Source organism: Hylobates moloch, unplaced genomic scaffold, assembly GCF_009828535.3.
Source record: "Hylobates moloch isolate HMO894 unplaced genomic scaffold, HMol_V3 SCAFFOLD_10, whole genome shotgun sequence".
Taxonomy (NCBI): Eukaryota; Metazoa; Chordata; class Mammalia; order Primates; family Hylobatidae; genus Hylobates; species Hylobates moloch.
The window spans coordinates 96,597,643-96,615,714 of record NW_026652285.1 but is presented as its reverse complement, the minus strand read 5'-3'; the positions used below and the strand labels follow the sequence as shown (position 1 = coordinate 96,615,714).

Genomic DNA, 18,072 nt, shown 5'->3' with positions numbered 1-18,072 from the left:
AAAAAAAAAAAAAAAAAAAAAAAAAAAAAAGCCTGGAGGATTGTTCCAGGTTGAAGGAGGCTGAAGAGTGATGGTGACTGAATTCACTGTGAGGTCCCTGGTTGAATGCTGGATCACAAAAGTTATAAAAGTTATTCCTGGGACAATAGGGGAAATTTGAATGTGGATTGAAAATTAAATAATAGTGAATTCCTAGAATGGCATTGTGGTTGTATAGGAGAATGAACTTGTTTTTGGAGATTCATGGTTAAGTATTTAGGGGTGGAGTGTTGGGTGACTTTCTTTTTTAAAAAAAAAAATATATATATATATATAATTTATTTTTTTGAGACAGAGTTTCGCTCTTGTTGCCCAGGCTGGAGTGCAGTGGTGTGATCTCAGTTTACTGCAACCTCTGCCTCCTGGGTTCAAGTGATTCTCCTGTCTCAGCCTCCTGAGTAGCTGGGATTACAGGAGTCTGCCACCATGCCTGGCTAATTTTCTGTATTTTTAGTAGAGATGGTGTTTCACCATGTTGGCCAGGCTGGTCTCGAACTCCTGACCTCAGGTGATTCACCTGCCTCGGCCTCCCAAAGTGCTGGGATTACAGGCGTGAGCCACCATGCCCGGCTGTGTTGTGTAACTTTCAAATGGTTCAGAGGGAGCGAGAGAAGAGAAAATGGTAAATCTGGGATAAAGGGTCTCTGTGTGTTTATTGAACCATCCTTGTAGCTTTCTGAAGCTCTGAAAAACTTCACAATGGTAATTTGGAGGAAAAAAGTAATAAATATGTAGAGAACTTGAAAATTTGAAAAAAAAAAATCCTTGCTGAAATCCCACCAGCAAGGAATTACCACTATTAATAATAGGATTTTTTTAACATAAAGAATGTACACCCCCCACACATAAAACTATACACATTGTATCCATTTTCTTATTCTTTCTTCTGTCCTTAAACATGCATTGAAGACAATTTTTATTGGCCTCATAGATTTCATATAAACTAGTTAACTATTCTCCCATTGTTTGACATTGAAGTGGTTTCTAGATTTTCATTATAATATTGCTATATATTATAACATTTAATGCATTTCAGTATCCAATATATACTTCGTTATTCAATATATAATCCACTATAAATAATGCTACAGTGAACCTTTTTTTTTTTTTTAGAGATGGAGTCGCACTATGTCACCTAGGTCGGAGTGCAGTGACACAATCACAGCTCACTGCAGCCTCGAGCTCCTGGACTCAAGTGATCCTCCCACCTCAACCTCTTTGCAGCTGGGACTGCAGGTTTGTGCCACTTTGCCTGGCCAATTTTTCTATTTTTTGTAGAGATGAGTTCTCACCATGTTGCCCAGGCTGATCTCAAACTCCAGGCCTCAAGTGATCCTCCCGCCTCGGCTTCCTGAAGTGCTGGGATTACAGGCATGAGCCACCACACCTGACCTCTACGATGAACGTCTTTATACGCCAATCTTTGACTGAAGATAGATCCCTAGAAGGGGAATGTTGGGGTCAAATGTTCTGAACTTTTTCGAGGATCGTGAGCTTATCTGGCAAAGAGCTTTCCAGAAGCTCCTATTGTACCATTTTGCCTTCCCACTAGCAACCCTTGAAGGTGCTCATCTCGCCAGATCATCCCTAACACTGAGTATTATCGTTACAGAAAAGGTCTTTGTCAGACCTGATGGCCCCATGGACACAGTTCTGTCCTCCTCTTGCTTGCTGGAGTCTGTGGTGCTGGACTCAGGCACTTCCCTGCATCTCCGGACGCTCTGATCTTGGCGGCTGTGATGTCACTCTCCTCTAGTTCCCCTTCACTCCACTCTTCACCCACCTGGTCTTTACTTGCCTGACACATAGGACCATCCCTAGCTCTCTTCTCTCCCTTGCCCACTCTCCCCTGATGTCTTCACATTTGGGACTTCCACTGCCTTCTCACTGCTGTTGGAGAACTCCTGCAACTCTCTCCCCAGCCCAGACCCTTCTCTCGAGCTTCAGGGACCCACGGGGACCTCCAATGCAACGTGTCCCCAAGGCACCCACGTGGACCTTCCTGCCACCAAGTCAGATAACCCAGAGAGCAACGTCAGCTCCTCCTTTTACCTCTCCTTAACATCCAAACTTCAACCACGTGCTGTCTATCTGGCCTCTGTCACATCTCCAGTGGCTGTTCCCTCTTGGTGTTGTCACTGTCACTACCCTACTTCAGGCTACCTTCCTCTCCTCCCTGGTCTGTGACCGGAGCACTCCCACCGCCTCTGCTCTCCCACTTTCATTCTCTCCCTGTCCATCCATCCTCCCACCGGCTGCCGGAGTGGTTTTCACACACTGCGATGTGTCAGCCTCTGTCCGCTGCCTCCTACTCTGGGATGCCCGGTTTCCAGCTGCCCACGCCCTCTTACTCCTCTCATCTACTGTTCTCCAACAAGCCCAGCTGTTTCCCGCCTCCACAGGTCTGCTCACACCATCCTGTCCTTCTGGAATTGCCCACTCTCTCCTCGCTGCAGCCCCAGCTAGCCAACCCCTGCTCCTCTTCTGCGTCCTGTTTACGGCTCCTGTTTTCCTCAGAGCCTTTGCTGCTGCTGTTCCTCCCCTGGGGGAGTTGACTTTTTCTCTCCTTGGAGTCTCTGTAACCCACACAGTCTCTATCAGAACCTTCTGATCCTTTTACTTGCTTATTTATTTCTGTATCCATTTCTCTTGAGGGCAGAGTCTTTGTTTTCTTGTGCGTCACCTGGTACCAGACACAGGATTGGAGTTTATGTAAGGAACGTCTGAAGGAGTGAACGAATGAGTGAATGAATGGGGCAGCATTTACCTAGGGCGAGGCAGATCTGAAGCACGGAGAAGATAATGGGGCTGGATGTGTCTGGGTCCGAGAGACACGTTCAGGATGGATCCTGCAAGATTTGATGGAGAAAGCACCCGTGGTTCAGCAGCCTTCAGAATACCTTGTCCCTGGGTGATGAGCCCTGTTCAAACCCCCATGTCAAGCAGGAAGCCCGTTTTCTCTAGAGGTCATGTTGATTCTCTGCTCAAAAGCATTCCATGGAGGCTGGGGTGGTGGCTCACGCCTCTAATCCCAGCACTTTGGGAGGCCAAGGTGGGTGGATCGCTTGAGGTCAGGAGTTCAAGGCCAGCCTGGCCAACATGGTGAAACCCCATCTCTATAAAAATACAAAAATCAGCTGGGTGTGGTGGCACACACCTATAATCCTAGCTACTTGGGAGGCTGAAGCAGGAGAGTTGCTTGAACCCAGGAGGCGGAGGCTGCAGTGAGCACAGATCCCACTACTGCACTTCAGCCTGGGTGACAGAGCAAGACTCCATCTCAAAAAAAAAAAAAAAATTGATGGCTTCCCAATGCCTTTGCGATTGGCCCAGGCTTCTGAGCCAGCCTACAAGGATTTTCTTCTTTTTTTTTGAGACAGTCTCACTCTGTCGCCCAGACTGGAGTGCAGTGGTGAAATCTTGGCTCACTGCAACCTCCACTTCCTGGGTTCAAGTGATTCTCATGCCTGAGCCTCCCAAGTAGCTGAGATTACAGATGTGCACCACCAAGCCCGGCTAATTTTTTTGGTATTTTTCATAGAAACAGGGTTTCACCATGTTAGCCAGGCTGGTCTTGAACTCCTGACCTCAGGTGATCTGCCTGCCTCAGCTTCCCAAAGTGCTGAGATTACAGGCATGAGCCACCATGCCTGGCCTCTACAAGGTCCTTCTTAACCGGGGCCTGGCCAGCTGGCCACATTGCCCCTGGCCCATAACCGGACCGATCTGCCTGCTATCCTGCCAGGATATCCTGCCTGATATCCTGCCGGCGGCGCTACCATGCCTCTGAGCCTTTATCCAAGCTGCTCTCTCTGTCTTGAATGCTTTTTTCCTTCTCTCCACTGCCATTCTCCAAGATTCTGTTTTAGCTTCACCTCCTCCAAGAAGTCTGCCCAGGCCCACCAGGTAATTGTGTCTCCCCAGATCTTCCCCTCTATGGGGAAAGTAATTCCCTCTCTGCAGTCTGCCTTCCACAGACCTAAGTCTCAGCCTTGACTGTCCTTCCTGTGAGGCCGTGGGTCGGTCCCTGGTCCTTCTGAGTCTCAGCTCCTTTTTCTGTTCCTTCCCCCTTAAAGGATCCCACCTGCTGTTCCCTCCCTCAGAAATTATTAAGAGAATCAGGTATGCTGAAAGGAGAGCTTTAACCAGGACAGGCTTGGGTTCAAATTCCAGTTCTCTTGCTAACCAACTGTGTGACCTTGTGTTACACCTCCTGTCTCCAAGTGGAGAGTCCCCCAGCTGTAAGCTGGAAACCTCAGTGTTTTGGTGAATGAATTGCATTGTGGCATGGAAGGTGCTTACCGTAGCACGTGGCATAGAGAAAGGATTCGGTAAATAGATGTTAAACATGATGATTAAACCAGGTGGGGAGAGTGTTTGGATGTTCGAACCCACTGAGGAAGTGGGGAGTATTCTCATGATTTCATTGTGACTTGAGCAGGCCCTGGATAGGAAGAAGGGAGGGATGCCCCCTCCTGCTCACCAGTGGCTGGGGTTGGCAAAATCAGGGCCCACCCATCCCAGGCCTTGCTCACAGTGGTAGGGATTCTGGAGGTCTCCAGTGGGTCCCAAAATTTGCTCAGCGCCCCAGTAGAGTCTGGAGTGGGTGGTGGGAATCCACACTTTGAGATGCTGCTCTGTGCCGTGCTGTGCCCCTCCCACGGGAGCTGTGTTTCTGTGGCCCATGCAGCGAGGCTCGGCACCTGGGTGCTGTGCCAGGGGCCCTGGAGCCTGGAGCAGCTGCTGTAATTTATGCAAAGGAAGGCGCCCAGGTCTGCCCCGTCTATTTATAGCTTATTTATGAAGAAGGAAAAACAAGGGCCCAGTTGCCATAGCAACCAGGAGCATCATGGGCTGCTTTCCCTGCAAGAGGAAGATGGCCAAGTCTCCTTGAAGGGCGCACCCTTGCATGTGTTTATCCTGACAGAGGATGCAGGTGGGCCTTTGAGGGCCTGTCCCATGCTGGGTTCCTGGGCAGCCTGCAGGGTGAGTGGGGTGGAGGGTGCTGCTTATTGGGCTCTTGGAAAATCCAGGGTGATGCCAGGGCCACGCACAGCTGAGCTCTTGGCAGCATGAGATGCACCCTCGTCTCCTGGTCTTGATGCTAACTCTTGTACTCTGGGTGCCCACCTGCAGCCTCAGGCAGACTTGGAAGCACTTTCCCTGGCTGTGCTCTGGCTCGTGTCCTTTAGGGCACTTAGCACAGTGAACTGGAGGCCTAGACGCCAGACCAATGCCCCCAAGGCTGTCATCTAGCACAGAGTTGGCACCAAGCTTGGCACCAAGGAAGGGTTTAATAAATAATGAATACATGAAGTGTTGTATAGTTTATGATGCGTGTTCTTACTTGATGCATGTGAGGCAGGATAAGCACTGCAATAGTCTCTCATTTCACAGATGAGGAAACTGAGCTTCAGAGAGGTGAAGACACCAGCCTAAGTTCCCACAGCTGGCAAGTAGCTGAGCTGGCCTGAGTCCTGGAGAAGGAAACCCCACCTGTGTGCTGGCAAAATACGAGGGAACTTGGGTTCTGGTTGAAACTTGGGTTCCAGTTGGGCCCTCATTGTCAGGGGTGGGGGAAGTGGTGCTGTGTGTGGTCTGGGGCTGGGAGGGGTGTGGTTTGACTCTCAACTCTGCCGCTTATCAGCGGTGTGACCTTGAGCTAGTGACTTCACCTCTCCGGGCCTTGGTTGCCTCATCTATAAAGTGGGGCCATGATGCCTGGTCCCTGGGGACTGCCAGCTCCCTGAGGACAAACTCTGCGTCTGTCTCTTGATTGTGCTTTCCTACTGCCTGGCACTTTCTAGGTGCCCAGGGTGATCATGAGATCCTGCACACAGAATGGCTGGGTCCTAGCCCAGGATGTTGAGTGCTCTCAGGGACTGTAGGTTGTCACTGTGTTATTTGGGAACTGAGGCACAGAGAGCCTGATGGCTCTCCTGAGGTCACCCAGCCAAATCCAGAGCAGAAGTGGTGGCTTCACTGGTGAGTTGGAGTTGGTAGCACTGCCAGGGATAAAGTGGGAGTGTCCAGGCCCAGGGGGGCTGCAGTCCCAGGGGGCAGCAGGCATGCTGGGCAGGGAGGCCGAGCGGGGGTCTCTGAGTGCTGGGGATCTAGGGCTGCCCTCCACATGCCTGGAGGTGCGGAGGCTGCTCCCATCCCCGCCCGGCCGCCTGGCTAACTCCTGTGCTTTACGTCCAGGCCGCCTGGAGGCTCTTGGTCGCCCTCTGCTGGGCTCTGAGTGCCTCTGCGGGGCCACCTCCAGAGGCTATAAGAGGAGACAATGTCCCCTCCTCAGCTCAGTCTGGGTATGAAAAAAAAAAAGAAACCAAAGAAACCCAGGTAGGAAGAGAAAGACCCCTCAAGCAAACCGAGGTCACAGATCATTTCTACAATGGCTTCCCTAGCTCTCTGTGCTGTGTCAGGGGCCCTGGCTTCTCTTTCTTTTTTTTTTTTTGAAACAGACTCTGGCTTTGTTGCCCAGGCTGGAGTGCAGTGGTGCGATCTCAGCTCACTGCAACCTCCGCCTCCCAGGTTCAAGCAATCCTCCCACCTCAGCCTCCCAAGTAGCTGAGATTACAAGCGGGTGCCACCACGCCCAGCTAGTTTTTGTATTTTTAGTAGAGACGGGGTTTCACCATGCTGGCCGGGCTAGTCTTGAACACCTGACCTCAAGTGATCTGCCCGCCTGGGCCTCCCAAAGTGCTGGGATTACAGGCGTGAGCCACCGTGCCTGGCTGGGCCCTGGCTTCTCTAGCTCCCACTGAGACCCTACAGCGGGACTCAGGCACCCGCCACCACCCCCCGGAGGCTGCAGGTGCCACCGCAGAAGCCTCACCACTGTTTCCTAAAAACCACGTCCAGGGTTTTTGGTTTGGTTTTGTTTTTGGCACATCTCAAGCCTTTGCCCACGTGCCTGACCCTCTTGCCTTGTCGTCCTGATGGGCTCCACACCGTCTGAGCCGCTAGGCTTCCCTAGAGTGCGTGCCCCCCACTCGCATTCCCATACTTCCCCCGCCTGGCAGTCGGCACATAGCGCTGGGAGTCTTTCTTTTCTGAGACTTCCTGTCCTCCCCTGGGCTGTGAGCTCAGGAGGTGTCTGAGTTTCCTAGCTCTGTTATAACAAAGTACCACAATCTGGGTGGCTGAAACACCAGAAATTTATTGTCTCACCATTCTGGAGGGTGGAAGTCCAAAGCAAGGTGTCTGCAAAGTTGCTTCTTCTGAGAGCCGTGAGAGAGACTGTTCCAGACCTGGCGCCTAGCTTCTGGTGGTTTGATGGCAACTTTTGGCGTTCCTTGGCCCATAGAATCATCACTCCAGTCTCTACCTTCATCTTCATATGGGGTTCTCCCCGTGTGCATGTCTGTCTCTAAATTGCCAATTTTTTTTTTTTTTTTTTTTTTTTTTTTTTTTTTTTTTTTTAGATGGAGTCTTTCTCTGTTGCCCAGGCTGGAGTGCAGTGGCATGATTTTGGCTCACTGCAACCTCCGCCTCTCAGGTTCGAGTGATTCTCCTGCCTCAGCCTCTTGAGTAGCTGGGATTACAGGCGCCCACCACAATGCCCAGCTAATTTTTGTATTTTTAGTAGAGACGGTGTTTCACCATGTTGGCCAGGCTGGTCTTGAACTCCTGATCTCAACTGATCCACCTGCCTCTGCCTCCCAAATTGTTGAGATTACAGATGTAAGCCACCATGCCCGACCCAAATTTCCAATTTTTATAAGGATGCCAGTCCTGTTGGATTAGGGCCTAGTGACCTCATTTTTAACTTGATTACCTCTGTAATATCAAATCAAATTCAATCCATTTGGAATACCTCCAAGTAAGGTCAGCTACTGAGTTACTAGGGGCTAGAACTGCAGAATATGAATTTATTTTCCTCATTTCAACAGAAAACTCAGAGAGGTAACGAAAGGGAATTCAACCTTTGACAACTGTTTATTAAACACACAGTTGTGATAGATACTGGTTCTAGGTGCTTCATTCATTCATTTGCACCTAGAACCTTGTCTGACGTATAACAGGAGCTCAATAAATATGTTTTGAGTGAATAAATTAATTCATTCCACAGTCATTCAGGCTGTAAAAGGAGCCTTCAATTCCCTCAGTAAAATGAGTTGAATTACATAGTTATCTCTTAGGTTTGTTGACAGGATGAAATGAACGTATTATTAATAGTAACTATTTATAAGAAGCTTCTACATGCTAAGATAGATGGTCTTCATGTACAATGTTTAATACTCACAATAGCCTTATTAAAATGAAATTCACTGGCCAGGCATTGTGGCTCACACCTGTAATCCCAGCACTTTGGGAGGCCGAGGCGGGTGGATCACTTGAGGTCTGGAGTTCGAGACTAGCCTGGCCAACATGGTGAAACCCCATCTCTACTAAAAATACAAAAATTAGTCAGGTGTGGTGGCATATGCCTGTAATCCCAGCTACTCGGGAGGCTGAGGCATGAGAATCACTTGAACCCAGGAGGTGGAGGTTGCAGTGAGCTGAGATCATGCCACTGCACTCCAGCCTGGGTGATACAGACCGAGTCTCAATAAATAAATAAATAAATAAAATAAAATAAAATTCACCCAATATAGAAGTCACCATTTTAACCATTTTAAAGTGTGCAACTCAGTGGTTTTTAGTGTATTCATAATATCATGCAACCCATACCGCTGTGTAATTCCAGAACATTTTCATCATTTTCCAAAAACTCTGTGCCCACTAAACAGTCCCTACCCATTTTCTCCTCCTCCCCTAACCCGTAGCAACCACACATCTACTTTCTGTCTGTGGATTTGCCTATTAAGAACACTTCACATACATGGAATGATACACTATGTGGCCTTTTGTGCCTGGCTTCTTTCCCTCAGTATATTTCCAAGGTCCATCCCTGTTGTAACATGTATCTGTGCTTCAGAACTTCTTTATGGCCTAATAATATTCCATTATATGAATTTACCATATTTTGTTTATCCATTCATCAGTGGATGGACATTTGGGTTGTTTCCATTATTTGGCTCTTGTGAATAATGAGACCCCCCCCCCCCCCCCCCCCCCCTCCCCCCCCTCCTCCCCCCCCTTTTTTTGAGACGAAGTCTTTGCTCTGTTGCCCAGGCTGGAGTGCAGTGGCGTTATCTCGGCTCACTGCAACCTCTGCCTCCCTGGTTCAAGCGATTCTCCTGCCTCAGCCTCTCGACTAGCTGGGACTACAGGTGCCCACCACCACGCCTGGCTAAGTTTTTGTATTTTTAGTAGAGACGGAGTTTCACCGTGTTAGCCAGGATGGTCTCAATCTCCTGACCTCGTGATCCGCCCACCTCGGCCTCTCAAAGTGCTGGGATTACAGGCGTGAGCCACTGCGCCTCGCCAGTGAGACCCCTTTTGACGCAGGGCAGGTAAGCCCCAAAGTGGGGCTGAGCCCACAAGGGTTCTTGGCTTTGCCCAAGAAAGAATTCAAGGGCAATTTGGAGGCAGAAGAAAACGGCTTTATTGGAGTGGTGGCGTTACAGCTCCATGACTACTCCTGCAGAGCAGGGCTACCCTCTTAGGCAGAGAGTCAGGGCAGTTTTGCAGTCATATTTATACACACTTTTAATTACATACAGATTAAGGGGTGGTTTACGCAGGCATTTCTAGGGAAGGGGTAGTAACTTTTGGTTTATGGTGTCATTGCCATGGAAAGGGGTGGTTAACTCACGAGTGTTGCCACGGCAACGGTAAACTGACTTGGCCCGCTGGTGAGCGAGTCTTAGGGAAGACAGCTTCCGCCCAGGCCCTGTTTTAGCTAGTACTCAATTTGGTCAAGTATCTCAGCCCCATCTGTGAATGGAGGCCTGCCTTCTACCTCACCTTTGTAGAAGTTTTTGTGAATACATGTCTTCAACCCTCTCGGGTGCATATCTAAGAGGGTAGGTACTACTTTTTGGGGAACTGTCAAATTGTTTTCCGGAGCAGCTGCACCGTTTTGCATTCTCACTAGCCGTGTATTCGGGTTCCAATTTCTCCATACTCTCGCAACCCTTGCGCTTTTCTGTCTTTTTGTTTATGGCCATCCTAGTGGGTGCGAAGTGGGATCTCGCTGTGGTCGTGCTTTGCATTCACCCGATGACTAATCATGTTGAGCCTCTTTTCACAGACTTATGGCCATTCTACAGCAGCCTTTTGAGCTAGCTGTAATCTCCATCTGATAGTGGAGGAAACAGATTCAGAGAGTTGAAGATACTTGCTTAACGCAAGGGGGTGGTGGGGCTGTGCCTAGGACTTGGGTGTGTCTGTCTCCGAAGCACCGCAGAACCAAATTAACGGTAGAAGCAGGTCCAGTCTGAGCGGCAGGTCGCTGGTGCGTTCACCTTGGACAAGTCCTTTCCCGGTTCCAGGTGTCACTTTCTCCTCCGTGCCACTTGGGGCGATATACTTCAAACATCTCTGGTCTCTCTAGGAACCAGAATCTCTAAGATCAATCGTTCTAGTGCGGCGTTTGCCCCGCCCCTTCAGCCCCAGTTGCCAGCGACGCCGGAAGTGCTCGGCTCTTTTTGTTTGCACCCGCCTCCGGCCCGGAAGTGCTTTCTTGGGAAGATGGCGGCTGTGTCGGTGTGTGCTCCACCGGTTGGAGGCTTCTCTTTTGATAACTGCCGCAGGTGCCGCCTTGCCTGGGGCTTGGTTCAGGGAGGGAGTAAGAGTGCGGTGCTCGGGTGGGAGCTGGGCCAAGGTCTGATACGAGAATTCTGAGGGAAGAGTGCATGGCGGGGCCTGTGGCCCGCGGCTAGTGTGACTCAGGGGAATCAGGGCCTGGGCGTGGGTTTCTACTGAAGCCAGGTCTGCTCTCCCACCTTCCCAGCGCACTGAGCCACCGTTTATCTCCGTCTCCTAAGGCACGTCACGGCCCCTCTCTGAGACTGTCTTCGTTGGAAAACGGGAGAACAGTGCTGATGGTGGGAGGATTCGTTAAACAGATGGGCGTGAAAACAAATAGCAGCTTTCCTTAGTTCTCTGTTAGGCACTCTTCATGCCAGTGCTGCGCGATGTGGTCCTGCCCTTCAACACTTGATTCTCTCATTTGCTCTCAGGAATGCCGTCTTGGAAGCCGATTTTGCAAAGAGGGGATACAAGCTTCCAAAGGCCCGGAAAACTGGCACGACCATCGCTGGGGTGGTCTATAAGGTAAGACGAGTTAGGCTAAGAGCAGCAGTGACTGAACCGGTAACAGGAATCAGAACACTTGGCTCCCTCTGTCTCTCCCTGTTCGGTCTGGAAAGGCAGATGCTATAGAATACATCAGGAGACCGTCTTTCAGGAGCGACTGCTTTTGTCAGATTTTGTATGCTTCTTAACAGTTTATGTTCTTTCCTCACTTTGCTGAGTTTTTTTTTTTTCTTTTTTTTTTTTTTTAACAGGTCAGTTAGCTTCTTAATTACTAGTTTAGGAAGCCGAAGTATGTGATGGGAGATAACGAGATTTGGGGTCAGACAGGTCTGTCTCACTTTTGAACTCTATAATGCTGATTCCAACTTCGGGCAGCTCACTTTCCGTCTCACGGGGACACCTTCAGATGCATCATATGGAGATAACTCCTGCCTTAAATTGTTGTAAACGTCAAAAGGGATATGATTACCTGTGCAACATGTTTTAAAAGGAAATTGATAGTGATGGCTAATTTAAAGGAAAGATTCCTGAGTCTTAATCCAGGTTTTTTACAGATTAGCTCTGATTTGCAAGGAATTTACCCGACACCTGAGCCTCACTTGAAAATGGGAATAATTCTTACCTACTCAGGATTCAATTAGTAGCATTTACTAAGAAACCTTTTCTTAAATCCTGAAAGTGTAGCACAATATTTTTGGTATGAGTTTTGGCTGGCGTTTTGAGATTAGGGGAACATGTGGTATGGCCAACATAGTACTCCCTAAAGTAGAATAGAGAGTTGTGGTTGGTTTATATTTGTAAAATTGTTTAAAAACTTTTTTTTTTAATAGGATGGCATAGTTCTTGGAGCAGATACAAGAGCAACTGAAGGGATGGTTGTTGCTGACAAGAACTGTTCAAAAATACACTTCATATCTCCTAATATTTAGTAAGTATTGATTCGTTTGAATAACTCTTATGTTTTCAAACATGTCAGGGCTAAAAATTGACCTTCCTGTGCTCCTTACTAAAACCGGTTGTTCAACCTGTATTTTGTATCTCCCTTAAATGGCCTTTCCATCCACCTGTTACCTAAGCTAGTCATTTCAAGTCCTCTCTTTGCTTCAGTCTCCAGTTGAATTGGTAGCCAGTTTTGCCCTCTCTGGGCCTCTCGAATGCATTCCCTCCTATCTTTTCCTTTGCTAAGGCTCTAGTTTGGGTTCTTTTTTCTTTTTCTTTTTTTCAAACATTAACTTGAACCATAGAGGTTCTTTTTTCTTAGCTGGACTATTGCAGTTATCATTTAATTGGCCTCTCTTAGGCATCCTGTTGTTCACTCTTCTGCCATATTGGATTTTGTAAAACATAGATCTGATGACATCCCTTTCTTAAAAAGCTTTTCAAGAGACTTGTCACATTTCCATACGGCTTTTAGGATAAAAATCAAAATTCTGTGGCCTTGCACAGTCTCATAGAAAGCCTACCCTTCAAGCCTCTTTTTCAGTTGCAATCATCCTGTGCTCCAGTTACATCTGAACTGTCCCTATTTCCCTCATCTCCAAGCTATTCTACCATTGCCTATGTGAGATTCTATTTAGAAACTCTACCTTCTCTGCTTGTAGTGTTTTTATTCCAGCTCATATATAACCTTTTCTTTCTTTTTTTTTTTTTTTTTTAAACATTTTTTCGTTCCTTTTTTTGGGGGAGAGATGCGGTCTCACTATGTTGCCCAGCTGATCTTGATCTTCTGGCCTCAAGTGATCCTCCCACCTGGGGCTCACAAAGTGCTGGGATTACAGGCATGAGCCGTCATGCCCAGCCTGAAACCTTTTCTTAATGATCAGAATCAATTACCTTCTCCTCTGGTTTCCCACAGGATTTTGTACCTGTGCTACTACTGTGTATTAAATTATGTGTTATAATTTTTGTCTTCTTGTGTATCTTACACTCAACTTTGAAATTGAGCAGAAGGCCTGGGAATAAATATTTTCTTTATTCCCAGTGCTTAGTGTAATTACTGGTATCTGATAGTAAATACTTGGTAGATGTTGAATTGCAAGACTTAACACACCTTGCACTTCTGTACAACTTGGATATATTTGTAGCGTTAATGAAATGCACACTCTGTTATCACAGAAACCAATAATTTCATATGTTCCATTGGGCCACAGATAATGTATTTGCATATAACTAGATGCATATTCTCAATTTTCTGTTTATTTAAGGTTGACTAAACAGAGAAGTTACAGCATAGATATACTCAAAAACATCTCTCTGTGTACCTGAACTTCATGGAAGTTATCCAAGAACACACTACTTCTAATTGAGCCCTCTGGTAATTGGATTTCAGCTAAGTTTCTAATTGGATTTTTCAGTTGTTGTGGTGCTGGGACAGCTGCAGACACAGACATGACAACCCAGCTCATTTCTTCCAACTTGGAGCTCCACTCCCTCTCCACTGGCCGTCTTCCCAGAGTTGTGACAGCCAATCGGATGCTGAAGCAGATGCTTTTCAGGTAAGTTTCCAGAATGGGGATTCCTGTTAGTAGCTTCTTCTCATATCTTAGATTTTTTCAGCCAAGGGAAGCCTGGAAAGTAGCAAAAACGCATTCAGAAATACACATTTTGTTCCAGAAATCAGTTGTTATATTAAAGAGCCATTTTAAATGGTTTTTGATAGTGCATTTGAATTTCTGGGGCCTGATTTTTTTCATCAGTAAATCACATGTCACCAGTTGAGTCATTTCCTGGAGCATAGGGATATTACTGGATAAGAGAAACTTTTTTGTTCACAGTAAGAAAGTTATAGCTGGAGGAACTATGAATTTGTCTTGTGAAACTACTCTCTCCTCCCCATAAACACAAACCCAAATGATTTTCTCCCCTTCCCCCCACCCACTCCCTTTAGGGGCAAAATAACAGTGAATGAAAAGTGGTATTTATAATTGGCTGTCAGTGGGTATGATAATATTAATATTAACCAACCTTTATCTACCTCTTACCCTGTTCCAGGACCTGTGCTAAAGTGCTTTATGCGCGATCTCATCCTTTGAATTCTGAGATAGGGGCTATTAGCGTCTCCTATTTGCAAGTGAAGAAATTGAGGTTTAAAGAGGTGCAGTAGCTTGCCTGACCTGACGTTCATTCTCCGCTGACTCACAGCTCATATTAGTAGTTTTGTTTCTCTTTCTCCTTTAATAATTGCATCATTACTTTATGTTTGTATGGGTCTTGGCAGTTTTCAAAGTGCATTTTCTCATTTGCTTCTCATAAGAGAGGCAGTGATTATAGGAGAAGTAGCCTGGGCATTTAGTCTTGGGTTGGAATGCTGGCTTCTCCTTTTGGGACTTGCCTTACCTTTAACAAATTCTTTGCCTTTTTCCTTCTGTGTAGAATGGAAATCATAATACCTGTCCCTAGCAGGGTTGTTGTGAGAATTAAAGGGGAGCACGGATAGACAGTAAAGATTTTAAACTAGTGGCTTATAGGCCATCAGCTTGTCGGGAAATTTGTTTGGGTCATATGGCTTTTTTTTTTTTTTAATAGTGGCTAACAATTACAAATGGGGAGATTGGAATTAAAAGTCTAGATTTTGGCTTGGCATGGTGGCACACGCCTATAATCCCAGCACTTTGGGAGGCCAAGGTTGGCGGATCACCTGAGGTAAGGAGTTCGAGACCAGCCTGGCCAACATGGTGAAACGTCTCTACTAAAAGCACAAAAATTAGCCGGGCATGGTGGCACTCGCCTGTAATCCCAGCTACTTGGGAGGCTGAGACTGGAGAATCGCTTGAACCTGGAAGGTGGAGGTTGCAGTGAGCCAAGATCACGCCACTGCACTCTAGCCTAGGTGACAGAACAAGACTCCGTCTCAAAAAAAAAAAAAGTCTAGATTTCTGTCTTTTGAAAACATTTGGAAACACGTGGCCGTAATCTTCGGGAACTCATTGGTGGATGTTGCCTTAGAAGTGGGAGTGGGTGCTCTGTCACGTTCTCTGCTTGGCTCACTTCACTGTTCCCTTCAGGGCCCTGGCCTTCCTGATAATGTGCGGGTTCTCATCTATGTGTCTGGCATGGCCTGTGGGTTTTCAGTAGTGTATATGAGGTTGAGTGTAGCCCTGTAGCAAGGACAGTAGTGTAGTTCCCATTTTACAAATGAGACCAAAGCCTAGAGTCATATGGATAAGAAGCCTAATCTATCCAATTGCTGCTTTATGTTTGTGTACGTATCATTATTCTAATCCGGGAGAATTATTGCCAACCAGATTCTTCCAGTACAGTGAGTAGAACTTGCTAAGGCACACCTATTGATCAGATTTCTGAAGAGATTTGTGGATTTTAATTTTAAATATAAAGCTCCCTCTGGTGGCTTGCTTGGTACATTATATATAAGGCTTTTTTGAAAACTTTTTTTCTACACAACGTGTCTATGTAATAAAGGCAATTTTTAAGCTTGCAAAATTGCCGCAAATAGGATGTTTCAAGATTCTTTGTAATGTCATTTAAAACAATTAGCAAAAAAACTAGCAAATGTTTCTGTTAATCACTTTAGAATGTTTTAAGAATCCTAACATCTCGGCCAGGCGCGGTGGCTCATGCCTGTAATCTCAGCACTTTGGGAGGCCGAGGCAGGCAGATCACGAGGTCAGGAGATTGAGACCATCCTGGCTAACATGGTGAAACCCCATCTCTATTAAAATTACAAAAAATTAGCCAGGCGTGGTGGGCGCCTGTAGTCCTAGCTACAGGAGAATGGCTTGAACCCGGGAGGTGGAGCTTGGCAGTGAGCCGAGATTGTGCCACTGTACTCCAGCCTGGGTGAAAGTGCGAGACTCCATCTCAAAAAAAAAAAAAATTCTAAATTCTCTTTTTTCAGTGTTGTGTCATTTTTTAGTTTAAGATACTTTGTAAAAGTTAAATTTTATCAAAATTTGAGAGGAACATTTAAAAATATAAACCAGCATAATTATAGTCTTTTATGTCCTCTTACATTTTTGGTGAGTTACATAAAATGAGAGTGGTATAAGGAAAGAGTTTAGGATTTGACTTTAGAACTTTGGTTCATCTCCCACCCACAGCACTGACTGTCGTATAAATTTGGGTGATTCTTTCTCAAAATGAGCATGATAGTTTTTGTCTGTCTGACTTCTGAGAAGGACAGGAATAAAGAAGCTAGGCTCTGACCTTGTGTACTACAGAGCCTACTGCATAGTTAGAGCCCCCATAAGATTCAGTCTGGAAAAGAGTACAAGGTGTTCTTGGTACTGCTGTACTTTTTTTTTCTGAACAGCCCATTTCCTTCTATGTGAGTCAGTGAGAAAATAAGGTTTGATAAACAGAAGTGATGTCTTTTCCCTTACTTAAGCACTGCCTTTATCTCACACCTATCCTGGCTAGATGTAGTTGATGTAAGTAATGCTTGTTCTGTGAGCATGGAGCCTCCTTGTTGAGTTTCATAAAAACGTTAGTGAAATGCTGTTCTGTGTTCTGGAAACTATTACTTGAATACGTAGAGGCGCTTACATTGTAACTTTTTTTCTTATAAACATAATGTACATTTATTGTAGGAAATTTAGAAAATACTGAAAAGCCCAAAGAACAAAATGAAAATTTTGCCATTCAGGGAGCATCACTCTTGGTTTGGTTATGTTATTCCAGTCTTCTGTCTTTAAATTCTTCCCTTTCTGTCTTCCTTTTATATTGCTAGTACATGTTCGTGGTAAAAACAAAACAAAGCTGGAAGATATAAACAAAAAGAATGTAAAAAACTACCTGGATTCCTGCCACCCACAAGCAGTTAGTGCTAAGAGATTGTTACACACCCTTCAAGGTTTTAAAAATAAGTTCAGTAATATTTAAAAAATGGGATTATAGTATAGCCTAATCTTTTCACCTAACAGTGCATCTTGAATGGGTTCTATACTAGGGCATTTCAAAATGAAAATAACTTTTTAAAATTATAAAAATAATATATGATAATTGTAAAAAACGTAGACACTAGAAACCTGGATAGAAGGAAGTAAATGCCACCTCATGTTCTGCCACTCAGACACATATACTGTCAATTTTTGAAGATCTGTTTTTTCATACCTTTTGTTCTAGATATATATCCTTGTATGTGTTGTTTTGTAATTTCCCTTATTTACGTAATAGTATGTTACAAATATTGTTCCCATCAGTAGATGAGTTTTTCTTTTGAGCCCATAGAGAAGTTCTGAATACTTGTAACTCTCCTGAAATCAGAAAAAATGTTTGTGTGTACTCTTAACGGGGGAAAATTTCCACAATTTTAATCAATTTTTAAGAGGGCTCTGTGACCCATAAAAGCTTAAGAACCATTAATCAGTATCATAATTTTTGGTGGTGTCATAGTGTCTGTTTTGTGGCTGTGTTACAACTTAACCAATTTTTGAACATTAATGATATTGCCCATTTTAAGGTATTTAAGGTATTGTTAGGTATTCTATGAACCTTTGGAACATAGAACCCTTGGGTACTCATGTGATTAATTCCTTAGCCTGTATTCTAGAATAAATGCACATTTATTTAGTTTTGCACATTTAACATTTTGAGAGATGTTGTCAAAGCTTTCCCTTGACAAACGTTGTACTACCATCAGTAGTGCAGGAGAAAATGCAGCATGATTGTTCAATTTTATTTTAGTTTAGATAGGGTCTCTTTCTGTTGCCCAGGCTGGAGTGCAGTGGCATGATCATGGCTCACTTAAAGGCAGTGCATGGTGGATGACTTGAGCCTTAAAATTCTAGGCTCAATACAAAAATCCCAGCCTCCTGAGTAGCTGGGACTAAAGGCCCACGCCACCATGTTTGTCTAATTTTTTATTGTGTTTTTTTTTTTAAACTTTCTGTAGACGATGTCTCACTATGTTGCTTAGGCTGGTCTCAA

At 45.6% G+C, this 18,072-nt stretch overlaps 1 protein-coding gene across 4 annotated transcripts in view; it reads left to right on the top strand.

The window, feature by feature from the left end:
* Positions 1–9,809: 9,809 nt before the first annotated feature.
* PSMB7 (proteasome 20S subunit beta 7) overlaps positions 9,810–18,072 on the top strand; it is a 62,924-nt gene continuing 54,661 nt past the window's right edge. For 2 of the 4 annotated variants that reach the window (XM_058445829.1, XM_058445827.1), the window contains exons 1-4: positions 9,810–9,953; positions 11,112–11,205; positions 12,018–12,115; positions 13,542–13,682. In XM_058445829.1, coding sequence (XP_058301812.1) covers positions 9,871–9,953; positions 11,112–11,205; positions 12,018–12,115; positions 13,542–13,682 — 416 coding nt within the window. In that variant the 5' untranslated portion in view covers positions 9,810–9,870. Of the gene's footprint in view, positions 9,954–10,560; positions 10,683–11,111; positions 11,206–12,017; positions 12,116–13,541; positions 13,683–18,072 lie in introns of those variants that run through there. The other 2 variants (XM_032165099.2, XM_058445828.1) reach the window with 1 other exon arrangement.